At 43.6% G+C, this 24,502-nt stretch overlaps 1 protein-coding gene across 9 annotated transcripts in view; it reads right to left on the minus strand.

The window, feature by feature from the left end:
• Positions 1-6,585: 6,585 nt before the first annotated feature.
• The window catches only part of BTRC (beta-transducin repeat containing E3 ubiquitin protein ligase), a 170,280-nt gene continuing 152,363 nt past the window's right edge, over positions 6,586-24,502 (minus strand). For all 9 annotated transcript variants that reach the window (XM_073904295.1, XM_073904292.1, XM_073904290.1 and 6 more), the window contains 6 exons: positions 23,038-23,287; positions 22,418-22,536; positions 20,391-20,501; positions 18,871-18,949; positions 11,979-12,171; positions 6,586-9,872 (listed from right to left, as the gene is read on the minus strand). In XM_073904295.1, the coding sequence (XP_073760396.1) occupies positions 12,010-12,171; positions 18,871-18,949; positions 20,391-20,501; positions 22,418-22,536; positions 23,038-23,287 (721 nt within the window). In that variant the 3' untranslated portion in view covers positions 6,586-9,872; positions 11,979-12,009. The remainder of the gene's footprint in view (positions 9,873-11,978; positions 12,172-18,870; positions 18,950-20,390; positions 20,502-22,417; positions 22,537-23,037; positions 23,288-24,502) is intronic.

The following is a 24,502-nucleotide window of genomic DNA, read 5'->3' on the forward strand; positions in this document are numbered from 1 at the left end:
GTAGCGGCTGCCACCTTAGCCTGGACTCTATCGTATGTGCAGCGGCTGAGTGAATCTGCAGACATCTTATGAAATAGGGCACTGCTTTCGTCTTCATTTTATAAATGAGTAAACTGAGATATAGGTTAGGGAACTCACCCAATGTCATATAGCCAGAAGGTGCCAGGCTGGAATTTTAACCCAGATTAGGGTTCTTATTCCCTGCAAGGCCTCCTCAAGGGTCCTTGGGCCTTAGCTGCCCGTCCTGGCTCCTCTGCAAAGCCTAGACTCCGACCAGCCCATGGCACATAATGAGGAGCTCTAAGCCCCGCTCTCCCAGAACACATCTCCACTCACTGCCTGATGTTCATTCACTTAGTCATTGAGCATCCACCACATGCAGACTTGGGCCTGGACCTATCACCTGGGTTAGTGTAAGCTTATGGCAGTAGAGGCCTTGGTTGGTTGGTTAATGCACAGGAGAGCTTAGAGATAGGACTGCCCACCCATACATCCCACAGCTTAGAGTTGGAAGGCTTTCTGTGCTTGTCAGCCCTGTGGATGAAGAATGTGTGGCCCAGGGCTCAGCCTGGGGGGGAGGGGGCAGCACGGAGATGGGCAACAGAGCACCGCTCCCTCCCTAACCTGGCCAGTTTGGACCAAAGAGATTATCTGGTGGCCTTGCCTTTTTGTAGGGAGCCCTGGGTGGAGGTATCAGGGTCTCACCAGTCCCTTGGGAGTCCCCAGGGGTCTAAAAGGACATAATCACTTTTGGGGTGTAGCTCATGGCTGCTCTGGGCCTCAGGTTCTCATATTCTTCCCAACCCCAGAGTCGGGGGAGAGCTGACCTGCAGGGTGCTGGACAGAGGGAGGATGGCAAGCAGGAGGATCTGATCCATCATTGTTGGTGAACAATGAGCCGTCACCACCCTAATTAAAGATGTAATTACAGCAAATACATTCCAGGCTGAGAATGAATGACGGATGGCAGGAAGGCACCTTGTAACCAGCACCCAGGACATGTTGCCCCCAAAAGCTCCCTACTCCAAGCTAGGGAACTGTCCTCGCAGCAGCGGCCCCCAGCCGGGGACAGGATGTCCTGGTGCCTCCTGACAGTACAGTGACAGACAGGCAGAGATTGAGGCTGGGGCAGAAGGGCCAGGCAGGTGCCAGGGGCTGGGGTCTTGTTGGAGGACTGAGGGTGGAAGGAGGCCAAGAGGCCAGCATGAGGGGGACTGGGCTGGTGTGCAGCAGGCAACAGAGCAGGGCCAGTGAAGAGTGGGTATCTCTGTGAGAGTATCACCAGAGCAGAAAATAGGATTTCAGGGCCTACCAGCTTGGGGGTAATCGGGCCCCTGCAAAGGCCAGAGGGACCCATGGCCATTGACCCTTGGCCCTAGAGAGTGAATGCAGGGGGTAGGCCAAGGGGCCTCACCTTGTATAGGATAACCATAGTGGGGGATCTGGTGAGCCATTCTGGCTTTCAGGCCTGGCCCAGGTGTCAGGGGGGTGGGGGCACTATCCTGAGGCCTGAGTTGTCCTTATCTGGGGTCAGGGTACAGGGCAGGGGACTGGCCACATGAAGAGGAGAGAGGGAGTCACTCCTCCTGGTGACTCCCTCCTTCAGGAGAATAGGCCTCCAACTACCCCCTCGACCTGCCCAGGGCCACCTCAAAAGTTGTGGGCACTGGCTATCTGGGAGGCCTGGGCTCAGGACGACTTCTCTACTTGGGATCTGAGTGGGCATCTGGATTCCAAGACCTGTTTGCCCTGGGCCCCCACCCTCAGCCTCAGGGAATAGGAAACACGGAGCACAGGGTCAGGTCACTCTGAGGCCAGCATGAGCTGTGACCATCCTAGGGTCAGGGCATGAAGGCCTGCCTGGATGGGGAGCTCGATGACCCCAGCCTCCTGGCTCCATCTGCTGTGGTGGCCCCTAGCCAGGGTCCCTCAGGGTGTGGGCTGACCCCAGGGGAGAGAGAGCTGGGGGTGGGAAGGGTGGGGAGCCCAAGCAGGCAGGCAGGCAGAGGGGAGGGAGGGAAGGCTACTGACAGCAGAACAAATGCTTGTAATTTTATAACCAATCTCAGCGTGTCCGTGGGGGGCCGTTTGCGCCTCCACTCAGGACCAATCAGCCTGACAGAGCTATGAGTCTGCCTGAGTGAATGTGAGCAGCTTCCCCCCCCAACACCACTTACTGCAATCTCATTACCCACCCAGCCCAAGACTGGCCAGAGCTGAGGGGAGGCAGGGAAGGGGGATCCAGCCCACGCTGGAGCGGAGCCAGGCCAGAGCCAGGGCTGGGCCTGGGGCCAGGAGGGCAGGTGGGCGGCCTTGGAGGTCCAGTGGCTCAGGGTGAGGACAGGAGGCAGGCTCAGGAAACGTTTACTGAGAACCCACTGGTGTCCGAGCACGTAGGATATGGACAGGGCACAAACCCTGCCCTCAAGGGCCTTGCAGTCCACTGGGAGCAGATGGAAAGATTAGAGGGATGGGGCCTGGTGAAGGTGGAGATGGAGAAGTGACCCGGAGGGGAGGAGGGGCAGAGCCCTAGAACAGAGCTGGCACTGGGCACGGGGCAGGAAGGTGGGGTAAGGAAATCAAGGGAGAAGGAACCAGAGGAATCTCAGGAGTGCACGCAGAGCCCCAGCAGAGAGGTACAGGGCATGGGAGAGAAACGCCCATCTGAGAAGAGAGGAGGGCGGCCAGGAGGAGCTGGCTGGGCAGTGGTGGATATTAAAAGACGGCCTTGCTGGATATCTGGCTCTGGGGATGGCTATGTGCCCATTAGTCTCTCTAATTGTCAAAAATCTAATTTAGTGTTTGGAGCCCGGGCCGGCCTCGGGTTAAATGGAGGGAGGCAGGCCTAGCCATAAATCTGCCCTCCCAGTCCGGGCTGGTGCTAATTCTACAGTTAAGTGAGGGGGTGAGGAGGGCAGCAGGACGGGACAGGGAGGGTTCTGGAGAGGGGCTAACTCTGACCCTGCATGCCAGCCTCCTGTGCTAAGTCATAGCCAGACCCTCCTCTCTTGCTGGAGGAAGGGGACTTGTCTGGGCTCATGTGGACCATGCAGAAGAGGTGCCTCCATGTGTGATGAGCTCAGGACAAGAGTCCTCTCTCAGGGTCTTTTGTGGCTGGGATTGTAAACCCATCAGCCCCTCCTCCTTGCAGGCCCACTCTGGGGCTGTGTGGGCTCAGCTCCTGCAAAGTGATTGGTAGGAAGATTATATATACTTCCTAATAACATAGTGAGCCTTTGGTGAGGAAGAGGGTATGGGAAATCACACCACGTAATCAAGTGACTGGTCATCCTGTTCACCCAACAACAGCCTCAGTGATGGGGACCTGTGGGCCATTCCTCAGTGGGGAGAACAAACACAAACCCTTGAGTGGCCTAGCCTCTCCATCCCTGGGTCATTCCAAACTCGGACTGGCAACTGGACTGGGGCAGTCCCCGGGGGCCTCGTGTGTCCTTAGGCAGGGGAGGGCTCGGTAATGACCTCACTCCCCTCAGAGCTACTAATTGAAAGCAAGGGGTGTGGCAGGCGCAGCAGGAAACGTTGGGGGACTGAGGGCTCCCTAAGAGGCTCTGCTTCCATGGGGGGAGGAAAACAATTTCTCCTGGCTTTGGCTCCATCTCACCAGGCACCCACCCGGCCTCTCCTGCTGCTAACGAAGTGCCTTTAATTAGCAGCCTAATAAAATGCTCTTAATTGGCAAGAGCCAATCAGGAAGAAGAGAGGTCTCCTCCCTTAGTCATTGCCGATGGTGGTGCAGCTCTAGGTTTCAAGGGGAGAGGGATTCCAGGCCAGCCTCGCTTTAGGACACAGTGACTTCAGGACCTGACACTGGTTTGAAAGTGAGACCCATAAAACCCAGGCCCGGCCTATGCTCAATTCTGGGCTCAGGAGCCCGGCTGGTGAGTGACAACTGAGTAGATGCTAGTGGCCCAGGGGGTGGGTGGTCCTCTGCTGACTCCTCCCTCCCTGTCCTTAGTTGTTAGGGAGGAGACTCTAGTGTGGTCTCAGGCAATGTGAGGAGGCCCCCTTTCTTGCTACTCAGGTTCCCCACCTACAAAATGCCAGGTGTACCTGAGGCTCTGATGTGCCTTCAGTTCAAGTAGCATAGTTCTGCAGTGGGGCCCTGACATCTAACAGTCTGAGAGAGCTCCCATGACCACAGTCAGTCCAGGTATGACAGGCACTGAGACCACAGGGTGACAGATCCAAGGAGTCTGGTCAAGCAGGGAGGAGCACTACCACTGAAAGCTCACAGGTAAAAAATAAGAGGGAGTAGAGGGGGTCTGTCTATGCCAATAACCTTGTACCCACCTTCCAAGGTTTGGCCAAGGTTTGGTTTAAGTAGGGAAGGAGGTGGGTTCACCTGGAGTAGCAGTGTTTTCCCTCAGATGATCAATGCACCCTTCATTAAAAAAAATTTTTTGGGGGGGGCACCTGGGTGGCTCAGTCGGTTAAGCGTCTGCCTTCGGCTCAGGTCATGATTCCAGGGTCCTGGGATCGAGCCCCAAATCGGGCTCACTGCTCAGTGGGGAGCCTGCTTCTCCCTCTACCTCTGCCTGCGGCTCCCCCCTACTTGTGTTCTCTACCTGTGTGTCAAATAAATAAAATCTTTAAAAAAAAATTTTTTTTTTAAATCTCTACACCAAACATGAGGCTCCAATTTAAAACCCTGAGATCAAGAGTCACATGCTCTGCCTACTGAGCCAGCCAGGCACCCCGCTCTCTCCATTTTTGTAGCTTGTTGGAGTTTCTCTGGAAATTGCTCCTGAATGTGAGCTCACCTTTCCAGAAACTGACCAAATGGGATGCAGGGGTAACCCATCTCAGTCACAGAGGAGGCAGAGGAAAATCTAAGTTCTGGGCCCCGGTTGGGTTGTGGCAGGCTGAGGCTATAGTGACCAGTTCCCAAATTACCCATCACCTTGGCTTTGGTTTAATTCAACATGGAACATTAATTGTCTTCCAGAGGCCCCAGATTTTTTCACACCATTTGGCCCTCACTTCTCTACATGTTTTCTCATGTCAGATTATCTTAAAAGGTATCTGTGCACTCCCTCAATTGATATATTGAAACTCATTGTCCTCTTGATGTTGGGGCAAAGAGACAAGACACTTAGAAAACTCACTTTAATCTTATATTTGTAATTTAAGTTACTTTTTTCTGAACAGTTAAAAAAAAAAAAACCAGAACACACTATTTTACCATGATCCTAGGTTGTGAACATACTGGTACCTTGACTACACATCACGATAACATAACCACAAAAGTAAAAGCAGTCAGTACTTAAGAGTCTAGAGAACAGAGAGCTGAGCCAACTGAAAGCTCTCAAGGAAGCTCACACTCGTTGCCAGGCCTGCCCCATAGCTGGAGTCCAGCGAACATTCCTCACAAGAGTCTGGGTGCGCTTAGGTGATCACTGATTTGGGAAGGTGGTAGTTTCCTTGGTACCCAAACGTCTAACCCTCCTTGTTGGGTCTTTTCCTTCAGTGTCCAAGAAGAGAAAGGGATAGAGGGGAAGCGACACTTTATAATGCCATTCACCACACTGATCCTTAAACACACACAGAGCCAACCACGAGCTGAGAGAGCTGGGGGGACTGGAGAGCATATGTTTTAGAGGTCATCTGCCTCCAGGAAATTTTAGATCATAGGTACTCAACTTCCAACAGAAGAGGTTTCCATATATCAATGCATTAAGTTCCACTTCCATATATCAATGCATTAAGTTCCACAAGAAATCAGGCAGCCATAATTGTGCTCTTTTGGTTTCACTCCTCAGTTCAAGTATTCTGAAGTCACAAATGAACTACAGATAAAAACAGCAGAAGCAAAACTCAGCTTTATTACCCTAAGAGATGGCTATCTTTCTGGCACTGATTATGTTGAGCCAATGGTAAAGTAAGGGGCTCTGCTCTGTCAGTGATCAGCTATGTGGATGAAGCCCAGGGAGATGAACTCCGCCTTCAGGCTTTGGGTGTGCTGGTTACAAGTGAGAGTTATTCTAGGAGGGAAAAAAGGAAGGCAAGGAGAAGCAAGGGCACCTTTTCATGTTCTCCGGGCTCTTGGAAAGTCTGTGCAGCTCACCCAAATAGGGAAGATCAGAAATGTGGATTAAAGTCACATGGTAAACCTGATCATCAAAGAGTGTGATGGTCACAGGTGGTGGGTATCTAAGCATCCCTTTTTCCACCAGGAAGTACCTTTGGATTCCTCCCGAATTAAGCTTGCAGCCTAGGCTCTCACGCCTGCACTATTCTGGGTTGGACTGCTTACACTTCAGGCAGGAAGGTATTATCACCTAAAATAAATGGAAGATGCCAAGAAGGTCAACAATACCAAGGTATCTAATCTACTTCTAGGAAAGAAAAAAAACACCCTAATTATTTCCAATATCCCCTACCCCCCTCCACCCCAAGCCCTTGGTTTCCACATACAATCAAGTGCTAAGTAAGGAGTAGACCAACCACAGCTGTTCCGACCAATGGGTACCAGGAGATGGCAGAGGAGAAGAGTGCATATTTTCTTCTCTTCAGCCTATGACTTTACAAAAGAAAAATAAGGATTTTTCTTACTCAAGCAGAAAACAGAATGATTTAGGGGTCCCAGGTTTTTTTTTTTTTTTCCAGTTCAGAAACAAGTTATGAGGGCCAGACTTTATTACTTGTCAATAGAGTTCCAGAGAGTCCTGTCTCTGAAGTTTCTGGTGAAGAGTCACCAGAAAAAATCTTGCCAAGGGACAAGTGTAAAAGGCCTCCATTCACAATTCATGTCCACTTTCAAATGGCACGTAAGAAAGGAAAAGGATGTTCTCAGCAGTGAAAATACACACACGTGCAGCAAGGCATGCTGGTTTTGTCCAAGCAGCCCACGTGTGATTGGAGAGCTCCCAAGTGCCCAGAGAGTTCCAGGGTGCAGGTGCAGGTGCATGCACGCGCTCCTTGCGTGCCCGCCTTTGAAGGGGCTTCCTCCCATCTTTAAGAAACACCTCTTTCAGGCCCACACTGGAATTTTAGTGAGAAGAGACTAATCTACAATGGAGACATGCCATTTCAGAGCCAACAGACTCCTTCAGCTCCTTTTCTACCATTCCTTTCAATGTATTGAGACTTTCTTTGTTTCTCTTTTCTTTTTAAAAAGGTCAAACTTTACATTTATTCTAGCCCAGTTGGGGATTAGTGATAATCAATTCCGACCGAAATCATGCAGAGATGGTAAGTGGGGTTTACCTTCTCTGGAAATGAACTTCTACTTACCTGATTATTTCTTCTACAATGAACTGGTAAATGACCCCCAGAGCTGAGAAATGTGACTGACTCAGTTTTTCAGACCACTTAACTTCATTCCCATTTCCATCAGCAGCAAAGGACAACTTGGAGAACATGCTCGATGGAGCTAATGGCTCCAGACTGCAGGGTCCACCCTTGATCTCATTTATGAGGTACTGGACAAGCTTCAAAACAATCTTAGAAATAATCTACCTTCAACTGAACCTACATGGGAGAGCAAAACCCCGGGCACCAATGAATATTCAACAGCTCCCACTTTTAAATAGCAGCATATAACAGAAAGGCTAGTAAAGTTATGGCTATTGGACAATATTTTCAAACAGCTTGAAAGCCACGCCCCTTTAATGCCTGACCTGTGTGTTACTCAGGGCTGATGGCCCTCTGCCTCACCTATAGCAAAATCCTTAACCAATCGAAAAGCCAAAAATAGTCAACACAATAGACAAGGAACTCTGATGACAGCTAAATAGAAAACATTTCTCTGTAGCGTTTGGGTGGGTGGGAAGGGACTTATACTCAGAAAATATCTCCCAGGCAATGACATATTACACTGGGAAATATTTTCTGAATATAACCTGGAACCAAAAGCTTAAAAGCTCTCCTGAAGCTGGAAAGGAAAAGCGGATATGCATAACTTACTCCTCAATACATAAGAACAACATTCAGTCACATCAGAAGGGAAGGGTGAAGATGGCTTTCTCTCCCTCTCCCCCTTGCTGAACTAAAGGTGGTCTGGCTTTGAGGTCATCTGCAACTGGCTTCCATTCTGATGTTTTTACAGCAGCTGGCTAAAAAGGGGCTTTCTTTTACTCAACTGCTTTGCTTAGGAACAGAAACAACAGGGCTGACTAACTGCTCAGCTCCCAAGGGAAACTAGAGACTGCAGTGTGGCCTTGAACCTGTGATGGAGGTGCCCACGCCACATGAGAGGGCTGGTGCAGCCCCGTGCCTCCCCCGGGAAACAAGCTGGGCACATGCTAGTAGTATTTCCTGTGTTCTCAAGTTGGGGTGGCACACACGCCCTGCCCGACACTTATACAGCTGCCTTTTAAGTGGCCAGGTTGGCCTGGCCCTTGCTGAGGTCCATTTGTTTATGTTGCTTACCAACTTCCAGAGAAATTTTATTGGCTGGGGAGAGTGGAGAGTTAAATAAGGCCGGAGGAGGAAGAAAAGGAAAGAGAAGGCAGTTTCTGCCCCATTAGTAAACCCTGTGTGCCAAAGTTCACCCTGATCCTCTTTCTGGCAGCTTTGCCCTTTTGTAAATACCAGGTTTGGGAAAAGCAGGAGGAAGGTTCTGCAGTGCAAGGTTGAGATGATTAGTTTGCTTTCTGAGAGATGATATTTACTGTTCTAAATGAGAAAGAAATCCATTTTTACCTCTGACCACCTCTCAGCAACCTGATCATGGTCTTGGCAAAGACACAGGAGCTGGGTGTCCACAGACCCTGATGAGCAAATCAGAGATGTGAACCATTATGCGGACTGCACCCAGCGACTGGCTCCGGCCATTTCAAACCTTTCTTTAGGCTGAGCCTTACCAGTGATTTAAGATTAAGTACAATGCTTTTTATTACACATCTAATTGTTAATGAGAGGAAATGCAATCAGCAACTCCTTTGCACACTCTACATGGAATCGAGGAGACTGCTGAGTCCAGAAAAGATGTGGCCATTGATGGAGCCCAGGCGATTTCTGCCCCACCCCCACCCCCACCTTTTTAAACGGAGGGGGGTGTTGTTAAGAGAGAGAGAAGAGTTGCAAATATGATGAGAGTACCTTCTAAGAACCCACTGCTGCCACACAGGGTCACTTGCAGCAAAAGCCTGGGTTTGAAATTTTGACTGGACAGCGTTTAGCTCTTCCAAGTGTGGCATTTTCTCTGATTTGCCTCATGTTAACTGAGAACCTCTCTTCATACTCTTTCTTCTCAGGTGCAGCAGAGAAACAGGTTGAAGTGGGGGGGGGGGGGGGGTAGTGACAGAAACAGAAAGAGATGAAAGGAAAGAGGCCCAGATCTTCCAGTGTGTACTTTTGTTTTCTTTCTCACCCCAAAGGCCATACAGACAGCTGTCTTCTCCTAAGCACAGTGGGGCTCGGCTGATCCTGCCAGGTGCTGGGCATTCCTGGAGTTCACAGGGAGAAAATGGGTGCTGTCTGGCTTGAAGCTGTATCCCCTGTCCCCTAGAAGTTGGTCTCCCAGAAGGCTATATAGGGAAACTAGTTCTTCTGCTTAACGGCAAAGCAAGAGAGATTCTGGCAAAACACTAAATATATTTATAAGTCATCTTTGTCTGGAACCAAATGAGGAAAAACAGGTGCAGAGAGGAAAGGAGGGGAGGTGAGGTGAGGTTTAAAAGTTCCAATCATTCACAAAAGATAAAAGACATCTTCTGATAGCAGCACGGAAGCAGTCAGCTGTGCTGAGTAGACCATCCTGGGTCGACTGCAGACCAACTGTGTCCCAACAGGAGTCTCAAAGCCCCGTTCCTCGGCTAGTCCGGGGAAGTGGGTAGTAGTTTGATTGTTACTGTTGTTGCTCATCCTGGTATTGGCAGATATGTTAAATACCGCAACTCTAATGAGTCCTGTGTGAAAACAGAGCACAGAGTCATTAGTCCCTTTCCCTACATTTCTCACTTGTTCTTTTTTTTTTTTTTTTAAAGATTTTATTTATTTGAGAGAGAGAATGAGATAGAGAGAGCATGAGAGGGGGGAGGGTCAGAGGGAGAAGCAGACTCCCTGCTGAGCAGGGAGCCCGATGTGGGACTCAATCCAGGGACTCCAGGATCATGACCTGAGCCGAAGGCAGTCGCTCAACCAACTGAGCCACCCAGGCACCCCATACATTTCTCGCTTGTTCTAAGAGAAGAACATTAACTTAGCTGTCAATTGGAAGAAAGGCTCAGAGGTCCTTCGTAACACCTGCTCTCTGCCCAGGCCAAGCAGGAGCTTCTGTCAAGGGTGACACAGGCTGCGTGGGGACATGGTGGGGCTCACGGACATGCTCAGGGCCGGACATGCTCAGGGCCGCAGCGCTCGTGCAGTGTGACTCTGACATAAGAGTGACTCTGCTCCCTGTGATGGTGGAGTAGGTGAGGCTAGCTCTGAGGTTCTGGCCCTGAGTGGCCAGAAGCATAGTTGTGCCACCAGCAGAAGGGGAACAGCAGGGTGAAGCTGTCCGGCCTTCTGGCTGGAGGGCCCTGGAAGAGTGGATGAGGGGAAAGTCTGATTGTGAGAAGTGTGCACCAGACATGTTCCTTGTAACTTCAAGGACAGGTGTGTAGGTGGTGGCTGGTAATGTGGCCTGGAGATTAAGACAGAGGTTGGGACTAGAGATACAAATTTGAGGGTCATCTACATTGAGATGAGAGCTGAAGCCTCGGGAAGAGAAAAAGCAGCCAAAACAGGAAGGCTTGATAAGGAAAAAAAGTCCGAGACACACTCTTAGGGGATGTCTATGTTTCAGAGGTGAGAGGAGAAAGGAGACCAACAATCAGAAAGCCAGGAAGAATATTAAAAATGGCAAAATGCCATAGTAATCTAAGGAAGAGAAAATTCTGGCAAAAGGAGGGGATAGATACATGATGATTACAGTATTACTAACGATGACCACTTTTTACTGAGGGCTTGTCCTGTGCTAGGCACTGTGCTAAGCACTAAGAATTTTTCATAGGACACTTCAGTGCAATCCTCACAACAGCTCTGTGAAGTAGGGATTGCAATCCATCTTACTAATATGGAATCTAAGGCTCTGGAAGTTGCTTGCTCAGGGGCACACATCTAGGATTCTCACCTGAGCCTGCCTGGGTAAACTGGCTGAGGGATAGGAAGTGGTGTGTCCTCTGTGAGAACAGTGAGCACTGAAGTGAGTCCAGCAGGGCATGGACCACCCCACTTAGAACCACTACAAAAAGATATGCAGAAAAGTGTACTAAATCTGTACTTCGGCCATTGAACTAAGGTAAATGTGGGAAATAAGAAATCATAATGACAGTAACATTCCCCAGTAGTGCAGTTTCCCCAACCCAATGATAACCTCATTAATGGATCTGAACTGCTTGACACTGGGTGTGATCTGAATATACCATCACATAGATAAAGATGAAATGTGGGATGTTCTCCTTCCTCAGAGGGAGGTTGGAGACTTGAGTGGGAGAATAAATGGAGTTGTCACCAACTCCGAGCTACTATCAAGGTCTTTTTTGGAGGGGGTGGGGAGTGGGGATGAGGATAAAAAAGCCATGTTTTATAATCCAATGACACTGACAAGGCTGTGAGAAGTCAGCCGAGAGGTGTCACCAAGAAATTTTCTACTCACATATTATTTACTTGGTTTAAAGGGTTTCTATTATAGGAACTGGTTTGATCTGGGAACTACATAGTCACCGGCCTTATGGCTTACTCTCAGCTTTGAAACTGATTCAAATCTCATTTTATTTTCTTAACAATCCTATTAGATAACTGGGGCAGAAATTATTCATTCAAATCTAGATCAAGAATCATCTAGAATTGAGGCTAGCTACCTTGATGAAAGACAGTGTCCAGTGCAGCCCCAGCCCTGTCTCATGTTGTTGCTTCACCTGCTTTATAGGAATTGGAGAGAGAAAGGGTACGAGAAGGCTCCAGGAGCTAGCAACAGCCAATATTCCATCTCCTACCCACAGTGCTATTTACACAATTCTTTTTCATACCTGGGCAAGTATGAGGTCACTGTATGATTATTTATCTGGAGATGTAGGTGTATGTTCGAGAAGGGGAGCGGGGGGGTTCAGCTTGGGCAGCTGGGTCGTTTAGGAAGTCCCAGATGAGGATTGTGTCATCATGTGAACTACTGACAATCTGGAATTCATCAAACTGGAGTCGGAAAACTCTTCCAGAATGCTCCTAAAGCAGCAGAAACAAAAACTTTTGAACTACTCAAAATCAAAAGGACACAAATTCAGCAATATGTCAAAAGAAGTCTATGGAAAGACTATGTGTATGATGATAATCTCTAATATTTAGCTGTTTCAAGAACACAGAGAAAAAGCAATTTGGATTAAAGGCAGAAGGGAGAAAGTCCAATATTGGGCAGTTGATTCTGTACAATCAAAGGTATATTCACTAGAGCTGAGCCACGTCAAAGAACATGCTAGTTTCTCACTGCTAACTCTCCTTAGTTTAGGCTGAATGAGAACATTTCTCAGTACCTCCCTGGCCTTATTCTCTTTCTGTATCTGTTGGATTCTTCTACAATCAGAGGCCAAGGATTGATGAGCAATAATACGAGGTGTGCTGGTAAATGTTTATCAACTAATTCTCCCCAATTTGTAAAAGCATTCACACATTTTTGTGGTGTAAAAATTCCTACAGTGGCTAATTTCAAGCTACCCATGTGAGGTCAACAAGCTTGCAAAACTCATGACAATTCAACAACTGTCTCTCATTAGCAAGCCTGCTCTAGTGCACACGGGCATACCACCTTGATCAAGATGTATAATATTTCCAGCATCCTGGAAAGTGCTCTCATGCTCCTTACTTCTCAATACTACTTTCACCCCAATGCTTTCATCAATTCATTTTTTCTGTTCCTGAAGTTCACATAAATACACTCATGTAGCAGGTATTCTTTTGTGCCCAGTTTCTCTTACTCAACAGTGCAAGATGCGTCTTCGTTACTAACGTTCTTTTCTAAAATTACCGGTTGCCATTCCATAATATGAACACACTACATTTTATCTTTTCTCCTATGATGGACGTATGGGTTGACTGTAGTTTTGGCTATTTAATAAGGCTGCTATGAACATTTATGTCCATGTTTTTTGAAGGATATATGCTCTCATTTCATCTAGTAGAGCTGCGGGGCCACGGAGTAGGTATATGTCTAGCTTTAGTATGTACAGGGAAACAGCTTTATTTTTTTTCAGTTTTATAAAAGCTGTGCCAATTTATACTCCCACCAGCAATGTATCAGAGTTCCAGTTGCTCCACATCTTCACCAACAAACTGATACTATAAATCTTTTTAATTTTAGACATTTTGGTATGTTACTGGGGTTTCAATTTGCATTTTTCTTTATGAAGTTAGGAAGTTCCCCCTCTATTCCTAGCTTGTTGAGTTTTAATCATGAATTGACACTGGATTTTGCATGTACTGATATAACAGTGTGATTTTTCTTCTTTAGCTTTTTGATGTGATGGATTAGATAGTTGAATTTTTGAATACTAAACCAGTTCTGTATACCTGGAATAAATACCACTTGGTCATGGTGTGTACACACACACACACACACACACACGCATACATTATACATCGTTGGATTCAATTTGCTAATTTTTTGATGAGGATGTTTTTTTAAGAGTTACTTCATTTTCCTGGCATACTGCTACCTTTTAAGTAAGTATAGAAATTTTCTTTACTGTGAAATCACTAAATATAAGGACAGTGACAAGACTACACTTAGATTTGAAGAAAAGTGTTTAAAATATTACCAAAAAATCCTGCATAATACTCATATTAGTCATACAATTGTGTTTGCCTACTACCTTATTTTAAAAAATATTTTAATTTGTATTATGGTAGAAACCACATAAAATTTATATTTATCCATTGTTAAGTGTACAGTTCAGTGTTGTTTTTTTTTAAGGTTTTATTTATTTATTTGACAGAGAGAGAGAGACAGCTAGAGAGGGAACACAAGCAGGGGGAGTGGGAGAAGGAGAAGCAGGCTCCCGGCAGAGCAGGGAGCCCGATGTGGGGCTCGATCCCAGGACCCTGGGACGATGACCTGAGCCGAAGGCAGACGCTTAACAAGTGAGCCACCTAGGTGCCCCTATAGTTTAGTGTTGTCAGGTACATTCACATTATTGTACAATCAATCTCCAAAACTTTTTCATTTTGCAAAACTGAAATTCTAAACCCATTAAACAACAACTCCCCATTTGTCTCTCCCCTCAACCCCTAGCAACCACCACTCTATTTCTGGGTTTGACCACTGTAGATACTTCATGTAAGTGGAACAGTACAGTATTTGTCTTTTGTGACTGGCTTGTTTCACTTAACATAATGTCCTCAAGTAGTATCCATGTTGGAGCACATGACAGTATTTCCATTCTTAAGGCTGAATAATATTCTCCTGTACGTATATACCACATTTTGTTCATTCATTCATCTCCTGATGAACACTTTGGTTGCTTCCACCTCTTGGCTACTGTGAATAATATATGAATATGGGTATGCAAATAACACTTTGAGATCCTGCTTTCAATTCTTTGGGATATACACTCAAAAGTGAGGGCGCTTTATCTTTAGTATTTTGAGAAACCCCATACTGCTTTCCGTAGAGGTTGCACTATTTTACTTTCTTTACAAGAAGTAAATGAGCTTATAGATTATCATCTGTGTTCATGAGACATATGATCTGTACTTTTCTTGTAATACCTTTGTTTGCTTTTGGTATGAGGGTAATGCTGGCTTCATAGAATGCGTTAGGAAGTATTTACTCTGCTTCTATCTTCTGTAAAAGATTGTGAAGAATTGGTATAATTTCTTCCTTAAACATTTGGTAGAATTCACCAGTGAACCCATCTGGGCCTGGTGCTTTCTGTTTTGTAAAGTTATTAATTATGGATTCAATTTCTTTAACAGGCATAGGCCCATTCAGATTATCTATTTCTTCCTATGTGAGTTGCAGAAGATTATATCTTTCAAGGAATTGATCCATTTCATCTAGGTTATCAAATTTGGGGGCATAGAGTTGTTCATAGTATTCCTTGATTACTATCCTTTTAATGTTCATGGGATCCAAAGAGATGCAAAATTGGGTTTAACATTTGGATGCACATAAAAGTGGTTAACAAAATCCATTCCTAACTAAAACTCTCAGCAATCTAGGAATACAAAAAAGCTTCCTAATCCCCTGATAATGGGTATCTACAGAAAATCTACAGCTAACATGTATCTATACATATGTATATACAAACTGGTGAAAGACCAACTGTCTTTTCCCCAAGATAAGGACATCCACTCTTACCAATTCTTTGAACATTGTACCATAAGTCTTAGTCAGTATAATAAAACAAAAAAGAGAAATGAAAGGTACACATATTGCAAAAGAAGTAACAGTGTATTTCTATATGCTTGTAATGCGCAGCTCAGAAATTAAAAATTTTAAATACCCCAAAAATTAAAATATCATTTACAACAGCACTAAAAATATGAAATACTTAGGGATAAATATGACAAAAGATGTGTCAGACCTTTACACTGAAGGCTATGAAACATTGTTGAGAAATTTAAAGACCTAAACAAATGGAGAGAGATACTGTGTTCATGGACCAGAAGACAGTGTTGTTAATTCTCTCCAAACTGAGCAAGATTCATCAAAATCCCAGTGAAAATCTCATCTTTTTTTTTTTTTTTGGTTGTTAAAACTGGCAGATTCTAAAATTCACATGAAAATTCAAAGGACCCAAAAAACTTTGGAAAAGGAATGAAGTTGAAGGACTTACACTTCAAGAGTAATAAAAAGCTGCAGTAACCAAGAAAGTATGACACTAGCATCATGACAGACAAAAAGATAAATGGAACTCAATAGGTCCATAAGTAGTCCCACATAATATAGTCAATTGATTTTTGACAAAGCTGCAAAAGGCAACTCAGAGGAAAAAGGATAGTCTTTTGAATTAAATAGTGCTGGAATAATTGGATATCCATATGAACTTTGATCCATACCTGTACCATCTATAAAAATGGACTCAAAATAATCACAGGCCAAAATGTAAAGCCTAAAACTATAAAAATTCTAGAAGAAAACACAGGGGAAGATCTTTGCGACTTTGGATTAGGTGAAGTTTTTTTTTTTTTTTTTGATATAACTGCAAATGACACAATCCATAATAGAAAAAGTTGATACATTGGACTTAACAAAAATTAGTAATTTCCAAAAGGTGCTCGTAAAAGAATGAAAAACCAAAACATGGACTGGGAGAATATGTTTGTGAATCACCTATCTCAAAAAGGGCTTATATTATCCTGAATATGTAAAAGAAATCTTAAAACTCAGTAAGAAACCTAACCAATTAAAGTAGCAAAAGATTCAAACAGATAACCTCACCAAAGTCGATATACAGATGGCAAATAAAAGCAAGAGAAGATGCTCAACATTATTAACATTAAGTATATGCAAATTAAAATCATAATGAGATACCATGACACACTTAGAATGACTCAAACTAAGTATTAGTGAGGATGTGGAGTAACTGGAACTCTCATGACTGTCACATGATACAACTGCTTTGGAAAACAGTTTGGCAGTTTCTAAAAATATGAAACATACACTGAACTATTCTGCTCCTATGAATTATCCCAGAGAAATGAAAGCATATGTTCATTTCATTCTACACAAATGTTTATAAAAACTTTATTTATAATAGCCCCAAGTTAGAAACAACCCAAAGTTTCATCAACCAGCAAAAGGATAAAGTACGGTATAACCATACAATGGAGTACCTAACTCGGCAATTTTTAAAAAGAAATGAACTACTGATATAAATCAGAATCTCATTATGCTTAGTGAAAAGAGATAGACAAAAAAGAGTAAATACTGTACTGTATGATTCCGTTTATAAAACCTAGAAAATACAACCTAATCAATATTGACAGAAAGCAGATCAGTGGTTGCCTGGGGACTGGAGTAGCAGGAAGTGGGGTGGGTTGGGAAGGAGAGATTACAGAGGGGGCATGAAGATATGTTCATTATCTTGGTTGAAGTAGATGGTTTCACTGGTATGTACACATATCAAAATTTATTGAGTTGTACACTTTAAATATGTCCCCTATATTGTATGTCGATTTTATCTAAGTCAGTTTTTACAACTTATTAAGACAACTCAATAAATAAATGAGGATAAGATTTGAACAGACACTTCATAAAAGAAAAGCAAATAAAAAGATGTTCTACAACATTAATTATCACAGAAATGCAAATTAAAACTACAACCATTACACACCCACTCAAATGGCTATGATTTTTAAAAACTGACAATACCGAGTGCTATCAAGGATGTGGAAAAATGGAAAAATGGGACTCTTACACATTCCATCAGTGGAAATACAAAATGGTTTGCATTTGTGAACTCCCAAAATGCCACTCTGGGAAACGGCTTGGTAGTTTCTTTTAAATTTAAACACACACTTATCATAGGATCCAGAAATTGCACTCCTAGGTATTTACCTAAGAGGAAAGACAACAGTATGTATACACAAAAATCTGTAAGGGAATATTTTCAGCATCACTCCAAACTGGAAGCATTCCAAATGTCCTTCAACTGGTGAGCAAATAAACAAACGGGCACACCCACACAATGGAATACTACTCAGCAGTACAAAAGAACAAAGTACGAACACAGGTAACATGAATGAATCTCAACTGAAGTGAAAAAAGCCAAATGCAAAAAGCTACATACTGTATGATTTACTTTACAAGACATTCACAAGATAGCAAAAGCACTGGGAAGAAACCAGATAACTGCTAGGGGTGGGGGAAGAAGGGGTTGGTATGAAGGGGCATCATTTTTGGGGTGATGGAAATGTTCTAGATCTTGACTGAGGTGTTTACACACTGCAAAATTCAGAAAAAATACACTGAAAAAAGGTAAATTTTGCTGTATGTAAATTATACCTCACTTAGATGTAGATTAATTGTAGATGAATGAAAGTACACATTTCAAAAACGTGTGTGAAACACGCAGGTAAAGCAGGTCTGGTGCTGCAAGAATGAGCTTTAAATCCAACAAGGAAGACAAAGAAACGTCTCTCTCTCTCTCTCTCTCTCTTCCCCAGAGCAGAGGACGCCAAATGTTGAGAGTTAGGATTCAGAACACTAGGCTTCAAATGCTAGCTCTCATCTTTTTCCTGAGTTGTGCTCCCTGGTGCCCCACCTAATATTCTTTTTCGAATGGCAGCAGCTTTTAACCTTAGGCCATTTTCTCATCCGCTCTCATCCGGGTGTTTGGTGAACACCATGATAAAGAATTTAGTGCTTTCAAAGGTGACTTTCTTCCTTTTGAGTCACTTCTTTCCTCAAATGTCAAGATGTTCACAGCAAAGGGGTATATGAGGAATAGAAGACAGGGGATTCACGTGGCTGGAGGCAGCATGCCTTGAGTAGGCTGCAGAGCCAGGGGGCTGACTGGGGGCTCACACAGGCTCCCACGGCACTTTTTGCAGGCACAGGTGTGCAGGTCCTCAGCTTCTGGACAGGTTCCAATTTGAGTAATTATGTTCTCGTCCCCTAAGTAACCCCTACCGTTTCTGGTAGATACAGAATTCTTACTCACTTCCTGTACTAAACTGTGGTGTGGAGTTGCTGTGCAGCTGTTAAACAGCTGACATGTTCCTCTCCATATACAGTCTCTAACGCACTTTTGGATGAAAGGCGCTACATAAACATATTTTATTGTCATGTACTGGTTGCCTTTCCACTTAGTAGTAGGTTTTGTGAGTTTCTAACTATCAAATCCAGATCTGTGTTCCACAGTACATCAATGTTTAACTTCTTCTCCTTCCTGTCCCCCAACCCCCTCTAAACAACGAGGCTCTTACCACAAGGGTCCGTAGACAGAGAGTCCCTGCAGGAGCACGGGGGTCCAGAGCAGCTACAAGATCCCACACTTTAATTTTTCTAAAGATCAAAAAGGGGACAAAAATCTCAATTAAAAGCAAAATTAAGGGACCACAGGAAGAACAGCAAAAAGTCATGGCAATAAATATGTACAGTGAACGTGATTTATATGATAAATGCAGCTCACAGGAATATATAAAAACTTTTTTGTTTTGGAGACTTGGTTCTTGCATTCATTCTTGGGTAGAGGTTATTGGTCTTAACAGGGGAAAATGTACAGGTTTAGCCTAAAAAATGAGAAATAGGTTAGCTTTAACCAAGCTAAAGATAGTGAATGGTAAACTTACACCATACTTTGGGGCCAGGAAGAAATCTTATACATTAGACCTCTTAATGATATAAGAGGTCACTTAGACCGAAAAACCTGTAATTCTGAGGCATCTTCTTTCCGGTCAATTCTAAGAATGGCCCACGTAACATGTACCAGAGGACTGGAGCCCACTGAAGAACTATGTAGTTTATATAAGCAAATGCTCATATTTTGATTTAAATAAGAAAAGTTTAGCCCTTCTAAAAATCAAACATACGGTCATGTCTCCTCAAGGTAAATAACAGACAAAATCCAAGAAAGGTGGGAACAGATCAAAACCAGGGCAATCAGAAAATGTAACGTAGCTAGAATATGTCCTCACACCCTGAACAATTTCCAAAGGGTAGAACAGTGATGGCTGACTCAAAGCAGAGGGAGTGGTCTATTCCTGCTGCGCGAGTTGTCTTCAACACTATGGCTAGCTCCAAATCTAAGATAATGTTGTAAGGTAGTTTCTGATATTTAAAAAGCTGTCAGTATGTGAACTACAGCCTTCCACCCCCCACGTCAGGCACCCTGACAAGACGAAATGATAAAGAGGCCTTCATAAATGAATAATACACTTTTGTACGAGTTTACTATGTATTTAGCAGTGCTAGACATGGGATCCATTCACAACATGAATGGATTCTAAAACCACTGGAAATTAGACCAAAGAAAATAAAGATTATTAAACTTCTTGTCACCGAAATGCTAGGAGAAGTGAAGACAAGAGTGCTACACTTTTAGGAATTACTCAAAGAGATCCATATTCAAGAGCCTGCCACACTATGCCCCAAAGATACTGCCTCCAATATTTGTTTTATTAGTAAGTCATTATTTTACACACATATCCTGGTATACTGGGTTTTCCCAGTTCTCTGCTTTATAGGGTAAAACAGACAAGTATATAACCAAATAACTAAAATGTTAATGAAAGTCATGAGCAAATAAATGATCAGGAAGAACATTTTAAGAAAAGTAAACAAAGGAGAGGTGAACACATAGACTAGACACAAAAAATATTGTATCAGATCCTTTCTGTGAAATCCATAATCTTTCAGAGTCAGGGAAATACTATATATTTAATCAACCTCAGTGAGGAGGAATCAAGATGTACATTTTTTTTTAAAACCCTGTTAGCAAACTCACCCATCGTAGGCCCCACTGACTATCCTCTTGTTATCGAATCGAATACAGCGCACCAGCTCCTCGTGACCTTCTAAGACTCGTAAACACGCACCACATTCTATGTCCCATAATCTGGAAAAGAAAATTGAGTCAAGTGAATTTTCATGTATTCTTTTCTAAGCTTGGCATGTTATAATAATATACTTTGTATGTCTTCAAAAAACCCACAAAAATAGAATCAATCAACATACATACAAAAATGTGATTGATCTCCTTTCTGTTGTATAATTCAGGCAGACAAATGTATGACTGAAGTTCATATGAAGTATATATTTTCAAAGCACAAGGCTTTATATAATCCTGTAACCAGGGTCTCCAAGGTGTAAGAAGGATGAATTCAATGTACCCAGTTGCCTGTGAAGGAAATGACCAAGCCAAGAAAACTAATGCTTCCTGAAATCACCAATAAGAACGAGATGCAGAGTGCTGGTGATATCCTGCCTCACAAAGCATGTGCACCTCTGTTACTAAGGACACTCTCTGTTTTCACCCACTGTCCAGGACAGTCTTTCTCTATAATGGAAACAAAAAGCAAGTTCTCAAAAACATTTATATACTAACATAAAAAAACTGGGGGCGCCTGGCTGGCTCAGTCAGAAGAGCATGAGACTCTTGATCTCAGGGTTGTGAGTTTGTGAGCCCCATGATGGACACAGAAATTACTTAAAAAAATAAAATCTTAAAACTGCATGCTTTCAGGGGCACCTGGGTGGCTCAGTCATTAAGCGTCTGCCTTCAGCTCAGGTCATGATCCCAGGGTCCTGGGATCGAGCCCCGCATCAGGCTCCCTGCTCTGTGGGAAGCCTACTTCTCCCTCTCTCACTCCCCGTGCTTGTGTTCCCTCTCTTGCTATATCTCTCTCTATCAAATAAATAAATAAAATCTTTAAAAAAAAAACAAAAACTGCATGCTTTCGGGCCAATCCAAATGAAATGACAATTTCCTTAGATATAACAATAGTTCTGTTGTTTTTTTAAATGGCCTTTTCACCCTCTTAGTACTTTTTGAAGGAAGGGAGAGGATTGACAGATCTCCCAAATTCTATTCATATCTCTGTCATTCATCTTTGTGAAGGGAAACACCAAGAAGTAATTCGATCTATGGATTCTTCATAATTTCAAAGACTGGTAACTCCCTGGATAAGTACATAATGCGAAGAAAACAAAAGTGCACAATTTCTAGTAGGGAAACAAATCTTTTTTCTTTTTTTCTTCTTCTTCTTTTTATTTTTAAGAACACTGGTGGAGAGAAAAGGCAGTTGGCTATTTATTAGCACTTTTCAACTGTACACAGGAGGAATTTAAAGAGGAGGGCCTTCAACCTCCATCTACTTATCACTCTTGTCCACTTCTTCATTCAAGCAGTACCTTTAAAACAGGTCTATCTGGTAATAAAACTATTATAGGAAGGAAACACATCAACAAAAGGCTTTGCTGTGCTTTCTTTCTGCTTGGGGCAAACTTTTTTTTTTTTTTGGCAAACTTTTGACCTATAAAAAGCTACAGAAAGGAAAAACATTTGGGGCGCCTGGCTGGCTCAGTTGGAGGAGCGTGTGACTTTTTTTTTTTTTTTAAGAATTTTTATTTATTTATTTGACAGAGAGAGACACAGCAAGAGAGGGAACACAAGCAGGGGGAGTGGGAGAGGGAGAAGCAGGCTTCCCGCGGAGCAGGGAGCCCGATGCGGGGCTTGATCCCAGGACCCTGGGATCATGACCTGAGTCAAAGGCAGATGCTTAACGACTGAGCCACCCAGGCACCCCAGGAGCGTGTGACTCTTGATCTTGGGGTTGTAAGTTGGAGCCCCATGTTGGGGGTAGAGATTACTTAAAAATAAAAATCTAAAAAAAAAAAAAAAAGAAAAAGAAAAGAAAAACATTTTATTATAAATATAATACACTCGAAGGTAACACACCCAGACTTCTGTGCGCTAACAATGAATGGCAGGGTAGCAGTGATCCCTTCTGGGTAAGAGCACCTGCTGCTCACCTGATAGTGTTGTCAGATGAGCCACTCACGACCAGCCTGTCTCTGTACTGCAAACAGGCAATGCCGCGTTTGTGTCCATTTAAGGTCCTTACAAATTCACAAGTACTTGTGTTCCATACCTGAAAAGGAAATAGTATTTGGCAGTTGATCTGGTGTTTTTACTAGTAAGATCTATGGCATTTGGAGTCTTGGGCAAGCAGAAAATAGCACCGAGCCAACAGGGGGAAGTCAACTTCTCAAACCACACCAAAAAGAGAGAGGGGGAAAAAAGGGACAAGTTTAATTCACAATAACAAAGGGCTATTTTATAGCTGGCTGCTATCACATGAGAATTCCTCAAATTGATTTACTCTTATGTGGTTAGTCTGGTTTGCAGACAAATTTTCTTGAAGCTAAATTTACCCCTGCCCTTCTCACACTCACCATTATTTACAGGAATAAGATACCTAAGATTTTCACACGGCTTATCTCACTCGTTGCCTTTTTACACATAGACTAGTATCTGAATTAAATATTAAATTACTCTACACTGACGTTTAAATATGAAATTTCCTTTGATCAGATTTTCACATGAACTCCCTTACTCTATGTTGGGGACTTACTGAAAAATGCCTCATTACCTTTATAGTCCTATCTCCAGATGCAGAAACGATGTACTTGTCATCAAAGTCTACAACATTGACAGCAGCTCGATGTCCGACTAGCACCCTCCGGAGGGTGATGTCAGTTGGGGAGGCCATATCCCATACAGCAATGGAACGGTCTTTGGAGCACGTCACCATCATGCCATTATTGAAACGCAAGTGCAGAACTGCTTCACAATGGTGAATCAACGTGTTTAGCATTTCACCTGTATTTGCATCCCACACCCTGGAACAAACAACATTAAAAAGGTTATCTGAGGTTTTGAGGGTGCTCCTGGCTATAATCCTATTTGACCACCACATTCCCCATCCATCCCGCCCCATTTTCATAATTAGTATTACACTCTACTCTCTAGCAGCTTTGAGGCTGAGGTGAGGTGAAGAGTTCTGATGGACCATGGGGAAGTGATAGAGAGAGGGCCGGAGAAGGAAGGGATAGGATGCTGCCAATGTGAAACCCTTAAGACACACTACTTGAAATCTGGGTGAGTTATGGGGAGTAGGAATGAAGATGCAACCACCATCACCTACTAACTGGGCCCAGACTTCAAGATTATTATAAAACTTCTGACATTCAATCTGATATCTTTAATGAGATACATTTTAAAGTAGGAATCTGATCAGTAACAGTAGCATTAGTGTCCCACGAGTAGCCCTCAGGAAGCAGAACTGACACAGGCCAAGAAGCTTCTGTAACAAACTGACTTAGTACTATGGATTTGAGCCTAATAACCCTGGATCTTCGATTTCACCATACCGGCCAGGTGCAAGATGAACTATACTCTAAGTCTGAGGCCCTATTTCTGTGCTTTGAACAGGGGGTAGAGATCAAGAACAGCCATCCCATTGTAAATGGGGACTTAAAACAGCAGGGTGTGGGACGTTTGGAGAGCTTGAGAATTTTGTGTGATGATATATTTAACTTTGATTACTCTATTTTTGTATATTTACTTTGATTTTCATAACACATTTTATTTCCTTTTCCAATTTAACCCCATCTTTTAGAAAATCATTTTGTCCCTTATCCTATAAATGATGTTAATCTCTACAAAGTTTTAGCTTCCTGGAGGCACTCCACAGCATCAATAAATGTTAGATGTCGATAACTGTAAGAACTGAGTATGCTATTCCTTTAAGTCAAAAGATAAGAAACAGGAACAGCCTTTTCTATTCACAGAGGATAATTTCGAATGGTAAACATTTAACTTCGGAGAATCTAACAATGCAGTTAACTGCCTTTTTTTGTAAAGTTATTTTTGATGCATTATGTATGTTTGCTAAATCCTTTAGCTTAAGGCAAAACTCCTAAGAGAGGTTTCCAGCAGTGCTGCTGGTACCCAGAACTCAAGCTACACTGGACTCCAGCAGCATAATGGCTGTGTCATCAAATCACGAACGCCTCTGGAAACTGAAGGCCCCTCCCTGAGTAAAGCTTGCAATT

This window comes from Callorhinus ursinus, unplaced genomic scaffold (assembly GCF_003265705.2).
Source record: "Callorhinus ursinus isolate GAN/ISIS: 27379988/994484 unplaced genomic scaffold, GSC_fseal_2.0 scaffold20, whole genome shotgun sequence".
In the NCBI taxonomy this organism is placed as follows: Eukaryota; Metazoa; Chordata; class Mammalia; order Carnivora; family Otariidae; genus Callorhinus; species Callorhinus ursinus.